The sequence below is a fragment of the Mauremys reevesii genome, linkage group 3 (genome assembly GCF_016161935.1).
Source record: "Mauremys reevesii isolate NIE-2019 linkage group 3, ASM1616193v1, whole genome shotgun sequence".
NCBI classification, from domain to species: Eukaryota; Metazoa; Chordata; order Testudines; family Geoemydidae; genus Mauremys; species Mauremys reevesii.
In genome coordinates this window covers 92,628,673-92,643,189 of record NC_052625.1, presented here as the reverse complement: position 1 = coordinate 92,643,189, position 14,517 = coordinate 92,628,673, and the positions used below count along the sequence as shown (strand labels likewise).

The 14,517-nt window shown below is 42.0% G+C and overlaps 1 protein-coding gene across 5 annotated transcripts in view; it reads left to right on the top strand.

Moving 5' to 3' along the window:
* Window positions 1-14,517, top strand: part of TULP4 (TUB like protein 4) — a 269,619-nt gene that overhangs the window by 224,688 nt on the left and 30,414 nt on the right. For all 5 annotated transcript variants that reach the window (XM_039529683.1, XM_039529682.1, XM_039529684.1 and 2 more), the window contains one exon: window positions 13,396-13,620. In XM_039529683.1, coding sequence (XP_039385617.1) covers window positions 13,396-13,620 — 225 coding nt within the window. The remainder of the gene's footprint in view (window positions 1-13,395; window positions 13,621-14,517) is intronic.

Genomic DNA, 14,517 nt, shown 5'->3' with positions numbered 1-14,517 from the left:
ATATTTGTTATAGGTTTATTCCCCACTTTGAACTTTAGCGTTCACAAGATGGGGACCTGCATGGACTCCTCTAAACTAAAATCCTAGTTTAGATCTGGTTCTTGCTGCCACCAGTCAAGTTTTAAGTGTCTGACACGCTCCCTGTTCCCCCAAAAACTTCCCCTGGGGAACACAGATTCAAACTTGAATCTCAACACAAAGGGAAACAAACCATTTCCCCCCTTCCCTCTCCTAGTGTTTAGGAGAGATACTTGGATTCAAATTCCTTGAATCAAACAAAGAGGGATTCACTTTTCCCCCCCCCCCTTCCCCTGAAAATCCAAACAAGGGAAGAAATCAATTAAGTTCTAAAAAAGAAAAGATTTTATTAAAGAAAGAAAAAAAGTACACTATCTCTGTATTACCAGGATGCAAAAATACAGGGTCTAACTTATAAACCTGGAGAGGCTCTCCCCCCCCCTCCTTTCTCAGAATAATCAAAGTAACAGCAAACAGAAATAAAGATATTTCTCCAGCAAACACACAGTTGCAAATGTAGAAATCAAATTATAAGACTAATTCGCCTTTCTAATACTCACTATACTGGATAGTAGGAAATACTTCAGGAGAACTTGGAGACATGTCTGGCCTCTCTTAGATCCAAAGAGAGCACACAACTCAAACAAAGAACACAGACAAAGCCTTCCCTCCACAGGGATTTGAAATTATCCTGTCCCTTGATTGGTCCTCTGGTCAGGTGTTCATTAGGTTACTGAGCTTGTTAACCCTTTACAGGTAAAAGAGACTTTAACCCTTAACTATTTGTTTATGACAATATTCAAAAGCGTTTTTAATTTTTAAGGGGGGCGGGTCACACTCAGAAGCTTGCTATGTGAAAGAGGTCACCAGTACAAAAGTTTGAGAGCCACTGTTTTAAAGGCTGCCCATAAACTGTAAATTAGTCAAAGGAATACTGTCTGTTCCTGTAAATCTAATTGTTTAACATTTCTTTCCCGCCACCCAAATCTGATCAAGCAAAGATAAGCCAAATTCCTTTCTTCAGTCGTTTTGTTTTTCAGTAATGCTTCTCTTGCATTTTAAAATAGAATAAAAATAGTAAAATGCCCTTTCATGCATACTTTATTGGAGGGACATTTACAAACTGTTTGTATTTATTTAACTATCATAACCCTTTCTCCTGCATTAAACAGAAACAATGATAATAATAATTGGACTTACTCAAGACTCTCATTACAGTCTTGCTAAAATTGTTTATCAGGAATGCTGCAACCCAATTCTGTCGCTTCAGAATTACTCATTGGACGTGTGGCAGGGTCTTCAGTATATCAGTTTACTATACATGCTGTCCTAAAGCCATCCTCCGACTGGATACAGTTGCTTCATAGCTTCCCAGTAGGGGTGGCTCCTACAACATCACTCCACAGTTGCCTCACTGCAGACATTACAAAAATCTGTGAAGTTGTGATAATTCATTCTGCTTAATGGCTCAGATAATTTGCTTAGGTGCTGATCCTTTCTATGGGCCTTAAAATTCTCTCTTCCATGGCCCAGAGAGGACCATAGCAACGGGAATTGGGGCCTGGAGATCCTGATTGTGATCTCATTTACATGAGTGTAGATTGAGAGTAACTCCACTATAGTGTATGGAGTTACACCACTGTAAAATTGGGGCAGGTAAAGCAGAATCAGGCCAAAGTGAACTACCTGTGTGGAGGGAGTGGAATCAACATGGCACAGTCCATAACTGACTGTATACTTAGCAATATTAGGTTTACAGCTGACCTTGATAAATGGACAGTTTTATAGTGTGATCACATTTTTCTCAATGCATCAGTTATTTAAATGTTAGTTCAGTAGGGTGCTCAGTTTAAAAGGTTCTAGTTTTGTGTGTAATTTTTTGTTGATTGTTACAGAACTTTTTATTCTGATATTGTTAGAACAGAAAAGGAGCTGTACAAATTCAGGAAGGTAGACATAGTATAAAATGAGTTGGAACTAATTTTTTTTTTTTGAAAGAAGGAAGCTAAATATTTTTACCCCAGTTTTCTAGTTGGCTGTTGAAAAGCTATAGGTTGCATCTAAAAATACTGGGTTTGCTCCTGCGCCTGTTAAAATCAGTGATAGAACTCGTACAGACCTTAGATCTCATACAGAGCAAGATTAGGCTCAGAAGTTGGCTCTTCTTTTTCTGGTTAATTCATTAATCAAAGTATAGCTATTTAGTATTGTGGTTCTCAAACTTGGACAATCTCCAATACCACACTGAGCAATATGGGAAAGGCAGTGTGGCTCAAAACCTGATGCCCTATTGGAGGTTTTTTACTCCCTAAGTTGAGCTCCCCTGAATTGGCATAATATAACAGCTTTTTGTAACAAGCAAGCAAGCCCCATGCTTATATCAAATTCACCTGGTTTAAAAAAAAAAGCGTTATGATTCCTCTAGATGTGTAGTAAAAGAAAGTAATTCCTGCCCTGCCTCTTTCAGACAGATTATGGGTATGTCCAAACTCCTAATTGGCCTGGGCCTAACCTTCTAAGAATACTAGAGTTTTGTCTGCCTTGTACAGACCTTGTGTTATGGACTGTGGACCTTCCTGTTCAGTGTTTTAACAAAGGTAAGTTTTTATTTAATATAGCTCAATTCAGCAGAATATGGTATTCAGGGATTTCTTTCACCAAATTCACACACTGTGTTGAGCTATACAGAAATAATGACTTCCTTATGGCTTTACTTTGAGTGGCACAGCTTGGATATAAAAGCAGGATTCTCCTGCTTCCTAGCACTTTATTATAAGCACAAGGCCTCTCTGCCTTTTTAGTACTGTTTCTGTCCCATAAAAGTCTGGCATCTTAATTGGTGGATTAAAGATCAAGAAATTTTGCAGATAACCTGTAATGATATAAAATCCATTCAACTTAGGGCTCCAAGGAGATGGGAGGCTATGTGACTTGTCACATAGGAAGCCTGGAGCAGAGCAAGGACTTGAATCTATGTTTTCTAAGTCTCAGGCTAGTACCATAGCCAAGGGGCCATCCCTCCTCTCTTTTTGAAAGAAAGAAAGAAAGAAAGAAAAATTATCTAGGAGTTGAATGTGTGTCTGTAAAACTTCAACCTTTCTTAAGTGAAGGAGAGAATTAGCAAGCAAAAATGTTGTTTAGTTTCTTTTCAGTTGTACTTAAACATATTCATTAATCAGATAGATTCTCCTTTATAACTATAACACTGCTGAAAGATTTTAAATCCTGCAGTACTTATCAACGCCAAAACCCAGCTCATTGGTTCATGTCCGGCAGTGAGACTTCCTGCCCCAGAATCTAATTTTCATGGATACTGTATTTCACAACCAGTGGAGCGTCTAGTCCCAGTAGGCAAGGTATTGGTTCAGACAGTGAGCAGGCCTTAGTGCACAGGATTTCTGAGCACATGGGAAATCAATAAGGAGCATATGACTTTCACTTAATTCAGATTGACTGACCTGTGTGAATGGGATGAAAGGTTTGTATATTATATTTAGACTTAGCAGAATTTGATTTTTATTTTTTAATGATTTTGGTGGATACTGTGTTTATTTTTTAGCATTTTTGTCAATTTCAATTTTCACAGTTGTGGGAAATTATGAGGGGAGGGTCAGATATTATTTAATTACTGTAGAAGTTGATTCACCAAGTTAAATCTTTATAACTGTTAAACATAAATTGTCAACATCACATGTCAAAATATACAAAGTAAATACCCTTAAATCAAACTCTAAAAAGTTCTCAAGCAGCATTTTTCTTTCTTTTTCTGTCTGCAGATTTAGAGTGTAATTGATGGAAATATTTTTTCATCAGTTTGTGTGTGTGCAGTGAAATGGATGTTGACCAACATTTACCAATAAAAATCTAATCCTTCCAAGCCTAATTATACTGGTCCCCTGGCAGGGGGAAGAATGAGTCAAATAAGAAAAAGTAGCACAGGAAGCTAACTTAATTAGGAGTATCCAGTCCAGCACAGTACTGTAACATAAGGAAGGACATTCCCAGCTGGGATGCATGTAGCCACAGAGACATACTAGAGTCTCTATCCCCCTTTCTGTTTCTGAAACAATCTAGCTCATTGTTACCCAAGTTTTAAATCTGTGTTTGCACTTAGTGTGCTTCTTGTGTAAAACATCTCAATAATTGCCCTTCGATGTACTGTGTTTAAAATTAGCATTGCTTAGCCCTAAAAGCCTTTTTATTTGTATAGAAATTAAACTTTTTCTGGTGTGTTTGTATTTGATCCCTGGGATTCATTCAGGCATTTATATTTTCTGATGAGATCCGTATAAAATCTGCTGGCATTTTGTATGATAAAAATTAGGGCTGTCAATTAATTGCAGTTAACTCACACAATTAACTCAAAAAAATTAACCGATTAAAAAACTTAATCGTGATTAATCACACTGTTAAACAATAGAATACCAATTGAAATTTATTAAATTTTTGGATGTTTTTCTATATTTTCAAATATATTGATTACAAGACAGGATACAAAGTGTACAGTGCTCACTTTATATTATTTTTATTACAAATATTTGCACTGTAAAATTATATAGTATTTTTCAGTTCACTTTATAAAAGTACTGTAGTGCAATCTCTGTTGTGAAAGTGTAACTTACAAATGTAGATTTTTTTTTGTTACATTGTTTTGTTTTTGAGTCCAGTTATGTAAAACTTTAGAGCCTACAGGTCCATTCAGTCTTAATTCTTGATCAGCCAATTGCTAAGACAAACAAGTTTGTTTACATTGGCAAGAAATATTGCTGCCTGCTTCTTATTTACAATGTCACTTGAAAGTGAGAACAGGCATTTGCATGGCACTTTTGTAGCCAGTGTTGCAAGGTATTTACATGCCAGATATGCTAAACATTCGTATGCCCCCTCATGCTTCAGCCACCATTCTGGAGGACATGCTTCCATGCTGATGATGTTTGCTTAAAAAAAAAAAAAAAAAAGTGTGTTAATTAAATTTGTGACTGATCTCCTTGGGGGAGAATTGTATGTCCCCTGCTCTTATATACCCACATTCTGCCATATATTTCATGTTATAGCAGTCTTGGATGATGACCCAGCATGTGTTCTTTGGTTTACAAACACTGTCTGCAGATTTGACAAAACGCAAAGGTGGTACCAATGTGAGATTTCTAAAAATAGCTACAGCACTCTACCTAAGGTTTAAGAATCTGAAGTGCCTTCCAAAATCTGAGAGGGACAAGGTGTGGAGCATGCTTTCAGAAGTCTTAAAAGACCAACACTCAGATGTGGAAACTACAGAACCCGAACCACCAAAAAAGAAAATCAACCTTCTGCTGGTGGCATCCGCCTCAGATGATGAAAATGAACATTGATCGGTCCGCTCTGTTTTGGATTGTTATCGAGCAGAACCCTTCATCAGCATGGATGCATGTCCCCTGAAATGATGGTTGAAGTATGAAGGGACATATGAATCTTTAGCATCTGGCACGTAAATATCTTGTGACACCGGTTACAACAGTGCCATGCGAACGCCTGTTCTCACTTTCAAGTGACACTGTAAACAAAAAGCAGGCACTATTATCTCCTGCAAATGTCAACAAACTTGTTTGTCTGAGCAATTGGCTGAAGTAGGACTGAGTGGACTTGTAGGCTCAAAAGTTTTACATTGTTTTATTTTTGAGTGCAGTTTTTTTGTACATAATTCAACATTTGTAAGTTCAACTTTCATGATAGAGATTGCACTGCAGTACTTGTATTAGGTGAATTGAAATACTATTTATTTTGGTTTTTACAGTGCAAATATTTGTATTAAAAATAAATAGAAAGTAAGCACAGTACACTTTGTATTCTGTGTTGTAATTGAAATAAATATATTTGGAAATGTAAAAAACATCCACAAATATTTAAATAAATGGTATTGTATTGTTTAACAGTGCAATTAATCGCGATCAATTTTTTTAATCTCTTGACAGCCCTAATAAAAATGGAAATGAAAGTACCAGAATTTGTGGCTGCATTTCCCTGCTCCCAGCAAAAAACAAATGTCCATTCATGTTAAACACTTTATGGTAGATCTGCTTGCACATTCCCTATAAAGTATAATAGAATGTATATAAGGTGGTATGGTTATCAACAGCATTTCCCCCCCTTTTTTATTGGAACTGCCCTAAATAAATGGAATGCTTTATGAGAAGCAAGGACATCTCAGGCCAGCTACTTCACACCATAGAATTTGGATGGAGCACTGTGGCAGGTTGATAATTGACTTGCTGCAGGAATCGATCCACATCTTCACAGTTCAGGGAGGATGTGTGTGAGGGGCAGCTGTTGAGAAATGCTATTCTGATCAGTGCATTTAAAGGTCAGGCCACATCTGGCAGTTGAGTTTTTTTTTCCCTGTCTGTAATAATGAATTTTTTTTTTAAACTACCTCACTTTGAATCCCTATAGTCCTTCACCTTGTGTGAAGTGATGCTGGATGTTAGATATGAAGAACGCTGTAGAATTGTCCTACTGCCATGCTGTCCTGAAGAAAATGCCAACAAAGCATTTCTGCAGTATCCATAAGCAAAAGAGAAATCGATACCAGCATGAAGATTGGCTGATGGCTTAGAAAATGTTGAGATAAAAAGATGTAAAGATCTATGGGAGGAAACTGCTAAGCCATTTTATGTGATAGAGGGACTACCTAGAGATAGCAATGTGAGCGTTTAAGTGCTGTGATTTGAATAGAATATAAAGTACATATATTTGTGTGTGTATATACATACCTGCACATCTGTGTATTTATAAACATCACATACAGAAAAACTACATTGGAAAATGTAGTCAAGTCAAGCATGTAAAACAACAAAATTAAGGTTGGGAAATTGAGACTGAAACTGCACCAGGCCACACAGTGAGTCAGCGGCAGAACCATGACTAGAACTCATGCCCTCCTAACTTTCCACCTTGTACTGCTCACGCCCACACCACCTTCCTGCCAGAGGTGCCACCCATGGCTTCAAAAGTCATGAATAATGTGTCCATCCTACCCACATGTTGATAAAACCCCAGTGCTATACCACACAATTGTGTATTCCTTCTCTCTGTATTATATACACATCTTACTCCTGGAGGAATTCTGTCCCACTGTGCACTGCAGGATTTGTGAAGAATTAATGTTCTGCGCAGAATTTCATGTTTCCCCTGTAGAATTGGTGCTGCAGAGCTGCTGGTCGCCCCTAAGGTCCACTGGACTCTGCAGAGTCCAGCTCACAGAGCACCCAGCCCGGTGGGGATGGAGGCTCTGCATGCTCCAGCTGCCTGGCTTGAGTCTCATCTGCCCAGGGGATGGGAGAGTGCCTAGGGGATCCGGTTCTGAAAAGGGTGTGGAAAGGCAGGGCCGCACTGCATCACCTGGCAGGACAGTAAAGAAGATGGGGGGAGTAAAGGCTGTGGGGTGAGGGGAATGCGGGTATCTGGGATGGGGTGGTGCCCCATGGCTGGTGTGAGGAGGGGTACAGGGGTCTGGACTGGGGGGTGCCCTGCAGCTGGGCTCTGGGGGGAAAGGGACTGCAGGTATCTGGGCTGGGGGGAGGCTGTTGGGGAATGGGACTGTGGGTATTTGAGGTCTGGGGGGCCCTCCCCACAGCCACAGCTAGCACCTCCAAACTGGAACTGGGTTGTTGTAGGGTTTTCTTTAACTCTCTACTCCTGGGGTGGGGGGAGGGGGGGAAGAGGTGTCTCTTTTTCCCCCCCTGTTGTCTGTATTGTTGACATACTTGTTGACAGGTATTTTGAAATAGATTACCAAAATAATTGAAATTGGAGTGAATATATTGTTATTTTGACAAATAAAATATGCAGAATTTTAAAATATGGTGCACAGAAATTAAACATTTTTGGTGCAGAGTTTTTAATGTTTTTATGTAGAATTCCCCCAGGAGTAACATGTTGATTCATCCAGCATGTAGAAAGGGGTGTAGTTTAGACCATCTGTACTGCCAGAGGAAGCTGTACCCACAGTAGGATTAATCCTTTGGAGAAAATAGGGCACTTCTGCTCCTGTCCTCTCCAGGGCTCCACACAGGGGCGGCTCCAGGCACCAGCACAGCAAGCGCATGCCTGGGGTGGTAAGCCGCCGGGGGTGGCCTGCCGGTCACTGTGAGAGTGGCAGTCAGGGAGCCTTGGGCAGCGTTTCTGCGGGAGGTCCGCCGGTCCCGCAGTTTCGGCAGCGGGCATGCCAAAGGCGCGGGACCGGCGGACCTCCCACAGAACCGCCACCGAATCCACGGGACCGGGGCGGACCTCCCGCAGAAATGCCGCCGAAGGCTGCCTGACTGCCGTGCTTGGGGCAGCAAAAAAACCTAGAGCCGCCCCGACTCCACAGCATAAATCAGCACATCCCCATGTGCCCTGGCCTTGCCCCTTCTCTGTCCAGTCCTCCCTATTTTATGAGCTGCATTGGCCAGTTCTGAGTTCCCAACCCTGCTGCACTCCCCTGGTTTACAAGACCCAAGCTCTAACCCCTGAGCTACGGAGCCAGGTCCCAGGTGCCCTCAGCACAGGGTGGAGGTTGGTTCTGTCCAATGAGCAACCGAAGAATGACCATAAGGGACTACAAGGGAGATTCCTGCCGGTAGTGGCCCAAGGCTGGGTTCTGCCATGAGAGAATACTTAGTCCTGCTATGAGTGCAGGGGACTGGACTAGATGACCTCTCAAGGTCCCTTCCAGTCTCATGATTCTATGTAGAATCTACTGCCAATGGGTTTCCTACTTTTAAAAAAAGTACCTACAATTAAACATAATTTAGAACAGACAAAATCTCCTGCGTGTGTGGTTATGCTCTTTTTGATGATACTTCAGGGATTTCTCAGTTCTTTTAAGTGTGTTGCCCGATCTTTAGATTATGTATTAATTATATTGATTACTTAAGAATCCCCAGTTATCACTTTGAGAGTTGAAAGGTTCTTGTCCCAAGATCAGGCCCAGTATTATTTCAATTATAATATAGTTGGGAACCACGATGTGCACAGTTGCAACTCACACTATAGGAACTCTTATATTTACAACTATAGTTTATTAATACATTTAGCACAGTCACAAACACCCCAACTTGGTAAGATAGATGGAGTTACTACAGAATGTACATCTGCACATCCATACAATCACACCATCTCCTGTAGATGAACCTGAAATGTCAGCCATCATCTTCCTCATCACCATCCCCTTCCTCCTTATCACCAGTGGCCATCATTCTGGCACCTCCCAAGGACTACATCTCCTCCTCTTACTGCCCCTAAGCTGTAATGCCACTTCTATAATATTAGCGGACACCTCTATGTTTGTTGTATATTCAGTAAGGGATTTTCCCCCTTTTCCTTATTTGTATTTCCTCACCTTACTAATGTTAGTGTCTTTTTCCTATTGATTAGTATATCAATGATCTAAACGTATTATTATACACATCAGTTCATTACCATGGCCCTTTTGTGGTTAGGTATCACATTTGTTGTTTCTGTCCTAACCGGTTATTTTGATTCTTCCCAAGTTGTGGTGTACCTATTAAGTTTAAAAGGGTATGAACTTAGGAAAGCCCCTATGCCAACCTGCTTCAATGCATCCTTTATCTATTGTGACAAAGCTCTGAGCCTGTATTGGTGAGTCCTGTGCTTCCAGGCGGGTTCAGTGGCCTCAGAAGCTCAGTAAGGCCCACATTATCATAGAATATCAGGTTTGGAAGGGACCTCAGGAGGTCATCTAGTCCAACCCACTGCTCAAAGCAGGACCAATCCCCAGATTTTTACCCCAGTTCCCTAAATGGCCCCCTCAAGGATTAAACTCACAACCTTGGGTTTAGCAGGCCAATGCTCAAACCACTGAGCTATCCCTCCCCCCTGGACCTCCCTTTCTCAGTACAGCAGCAAAGGTCACAGCTTATTGAGCTACTTTCATCACAGGCCAGTATGGGAAGTGGGAAGGTGGAATACCCACAGTCTCTGCTGCTCCTTAGAGCTCAGTAGGTGCAGTTTGGCCTCCTGCCTGGACCAAAGTCTGCTTCCCCTCTCAAGGGGATCTCTGTAGAGCAAGGAGGGGGAAGAGGGGAACCCAGGCCCGCCCTCTACTCTGGGTTCCGGCCCAGGGACCCTAATGGTAGCAGCTTTTGGCGGCTTTCCCTCCATCACTGATGCTGCTTTGATTCCCTGGGCCACTTCCCTGTGGTCCTCTTTTCCTAGCTTCACCCTTACCTCAGGATTGAGCAATTCTTCCTCTCCTCCAGCTTCTTTCACTTGGGCTTCTCTTGAGAGAACTAGAAAGGAGAACTTTTAAGTATGAGTGGGACCTTAATTGGTTCCAGCTGTCTCCATTAGCCTAAGGGCCTTAACTGACCCTTTGCCAGTTAATTGAGGTCAGGCGCAGGCATTAGTCTAACAACCATAACTGGTTAAATTGGCATCAGATGTCTTGAGTAGCCTTTGTTTGGCTATCCAGGAACGGGACCTGTTCATTCCGAGGCTGATATACCTGCCTTCCACTACTCTCTTATATCCTTCTGGGCTGAGTCCGTCACACTATCTATGGCAAAGGTTGTAGCCATATATGGAACTTATGCTTTAGCTCATCATCATCTATCTAGGTGAAAGGTCCCAAACACAGCATGCTAACTTTGCCCTAGCTCAACATACAGGATGTAGCCTGTAGGTCTCTTGCGTTACAGCCAAAATATACTCTAATATAAATCTATAAACCTATTATAATAAAACAAATAATCAATCCCAAGCAGACTAGTTTTAGATGTATCTCATGTACCTGTTATGTAGGTCAGTTCGTTTCCAGGACATGTCTGTGGTTGAATCATGTACTTGTGGTCGGAACATTCCCTTAAACTCTATTTTCAGCTCCCCAAATACTTGGGGGTTTTCGTTGGGCCGTTTATCTATGCAAAGTTCATAGGCCTCAAGCCTTATGCTAACTCGCTGAAGCTAATGTCTTACAGGATACAGGCCAACGGGAATAGAATGCAAAGCAGTAAATATAATAAAGGCAAGCTAGCCCACTGGGTTACAAGTGCCATTGTCCACTACAAAGTGCCTTTAGTGGTCGCTGTGAAAATCGTAATGTTCCCCTGTTGCAGTTTTCCATTTGCATAGCAGACAGCCTGAAGGTTGATACCTCTGCAGGAGGGTGTGTGTGTGGGGTGTCTGGATGTACTTCATCGTAATCCTCCCATCTTAAAACTAATATTTTCCTTTAAATGTAAAACTAGGGTGAGATGGCACAGCAGGGAAAATCCTCTTTTAGAAAGTTGCTTCATCCTCCCCTTTATCTTGACGATAAGCATTGAGGTGGTGTGAAGCAGCTGCACTTGCTGTCTGTCATTCACCTAAAATCATCTTGCCCCAGTTTCTCCTTTTTAAACATTCTGAAGTTGTAACTCAAGGAAAAGTCTTTCTTCTGGGCTAGATTAATATTTTCTTCTTAGCAGATCTAAACCAGATATCTGTACACTACGAAATCTTTCAGAGGGAGACCTCATGTTCCTGATGACTAATTCTCTGTTGCTGCTTGCCTTCTGCATGCTCAATTCTTGTTCAGTGTGTTTTGGTTAGAAGTTGAAGACATTTTTAAGTGACCACTTTAACATATACCTAACCTTTCAGTAAATTCTGTTAATTCTTTACCTAAACAACACCTCTAACCTAGACATTTCTGGGATTAGGACCTAGTCCATCAAGACCAGGCTTGTGCCGAGCAGTGGCCCAGGAGCTGGTGCTTCAGAGAAAGGGATAACCCTCTACAATACACTCACTGTAGTCTCTTGTGCAATGTTATTTCCAAAGAAAACAATTTCTTTCTCACCCCTGTTGTTTGTTTGTATTGTGTGAGCACCTACAGGCCCCAATCCAGAATCAAGACTCCATGGTGCTAAGTGCACAGTGCTTCAAAATGGGAGTAGATCAAAGCACACTGGGGAACTTTTCATGCGCGGCAGCAGATCCATACAGATGCTTAGTGCACAGCAGGCTAGCACAGGGTAGATTTACACCCCAGCTTGCTGCCAACTAAATGTCAGTGTAAACAAGCCCTAAAAGGAGAGACGAGAGGTCAGTACAGCAAACATGGCGAGAGCACAGGTGAGTTGATTATGAGAAGCACAGGAAGCAGTTGTCCTAGCACACTTGCCTGGCAGACATGTAGACTAGGCTGTTTTGGAGGCATCGGGACAGAAATGACTTGTAAGGAGGACAGAGTGTAGTGGCTTTGCAGATGTTTCTGGGGAGCCCCTTCGTTGCATAAGGAGCAATGTGGGAGAAAGCTCAAAGGGGTATATAGGAAAATTTGACAAATGGGGATCAGTTTACACCCTGAAGCACGAGGTTATCCTTAGTACAGATAGCTATAAAAGCTGGTGGTTATAAAAATATATAGTCTATTTATTTTTTAATCCAGCTACATGAATTAATTTCACAGCCAGATGATATACTATCTGAAAACTGGTTCCTTTTATTTGTTCTACATTTCCCCATGTGAGCCTTTCATGTCCTTGTGTTGTGGAAGCGCAAAGGATGGCCTGATGTGGTTTTTGCTGTACCTTTCAGGGGCTTACCTACTTCAACCCAGTCTCCTCTAACTCTTTATTCTTGTGTTTTATTGATATGAATTTGGACATTTAGCACCACAAACAAATGGGTGAGTAAAGGGCAATAGGTGCAGTTTGTTTATGTTAGTGCTTTAGATTTTATTTTCATCTGGAAATATATCCTGGGGAGGCAGCATGGGGTAATGACTTCAGTTTGGGACTCGGAGGCAGGAACTCCTGTGTGCTAATCACAGCTGTGCCACTGATTCACTGAGTGCCCTTAGGTGAGTTGCTTAACTTCTCAGTGTCTCAGTTTTCCAAGCTGAAAATGTGAGTTATACCACTTACCAAGTAAGTCTGGGTGTTGTGAAGTTTGATTAAACCTTTGTAAAACTCTTACAAGGTAGTCTGGTAGCACAGAGGGTGCTGGATGGGGAATCCAAAGACCCGAGTCCTGTTCCTGTTTCAGCTATTGATGCAGTGAGTGATTCTGAAGGAGTGACTTACCATTGGGGCCTCACCTTCCTCGTCTGTGAAATGGGGTGAAGAATGCTTTACCCACCTGTGTAAAGAGCTTTGCAAACTATGGCTGAAGAATGCTATGTAAATACGAAGTATTGTTACTGAAAATAAATGCTCAGTGTTACTGTATACTAGCTCCCTTTGAGGGCAGTATCATAATGCACCGTTATGTTTATTTTAACTTGTTTTTTAAGGCCTTTGCTAATGCTGCTGGTGCTAGATTAAAATGGCACTACAGAATATATGTCTTGCTGCACAGTGTCTGGGAGAAAATGCCTCTCGTGTTAAGTTGTGCAATCTTCCTTCCTCGCAGCGTCCCATAATCTCCATTTGCTGGGGCCACAGGGACTCACGCCTGCTCATGGCTTCTGGCCCTGCACTCTATGTTGTCAGAGTAGAGCACAGGGTCTCCAGCCTGCAGCTCCTATGCCAGCAGACCATCGCTAGCTCTCTGCGGGATGACAAGGATATCAGCAAACTGACTCTGCCTCCTCGGCTCTGCTCATACCTCACCACTGCCTTTATACCAACAATCAAGGTAAACGGAATCACAGCCTTTTCTTTTTCTTCTTTACCCAACTCTTCCCAAGAGATAATGGCAAACCTTTAATTGACTTCTGTGAGGCCAGGATTTCACCCAATGATTCTCAGTTAGAAAAGAGGAAGATAAAAGGAGGGAAACTACTAATGGATCAAAAGCTTTTATGCATATCAAAACCAGAAATTAAGGCTAAGGGCTTGGCTATACTTGAGAGTTGCAGCGCTGGGAGTTACAGCGCTGGTCGTACAGCTGTGTAGGGAAAGCGCTGGTGTGTGGCCACACTCACAGCTACCAGCGCTGCAGTGTGGCCACATTTGCAGCATTTGCAGCGCTGTTGGGAGTGATGCATTATGGGCAGCTATCCCAGCGTTCAAGTGGCAGCAACGTGCTTTTCAAAAGAGGGCGGTGGGGTGTAGTGTGACATGGAGCGGGGGAGAGAGAGAGAGTGGATTTTTGGAGCCGACACTGTGTATCAGCTCCCTGCCTTGCAAAATCAGAAAATTTTCCCGACCCCTTACACTTAACTGCAAACAGCCTGCAGACCAGATAAGCAGCTGCTCCAAGGGACTCTCTTTCTCCACCCTGCCCCCGCTGTTTCTCTCGTCAAGCAAACACTCATCTCCCTGCCTGCCTCATTCACAGGGTTTATCTCATTTGATTGTTCACTGAGTTACAGATTGATCACAGCAAACAGGAGCTGTGTTTGTTTTGTAGATAAGCAGCTCCCGGAGCGTTCACAACAAAACAAAGAGAGGCTGTATAACAAAACAAAGAGAGTATCAGAGGGGTAGCCGTGTTAGTCTGGATCTGTAAAAGCAACAAAGAATCCTGTGGCACCTTATAGACTAACAGACGTTTTGCAGCATGAGCTTTCGTGGGTGAATACCCACTTCT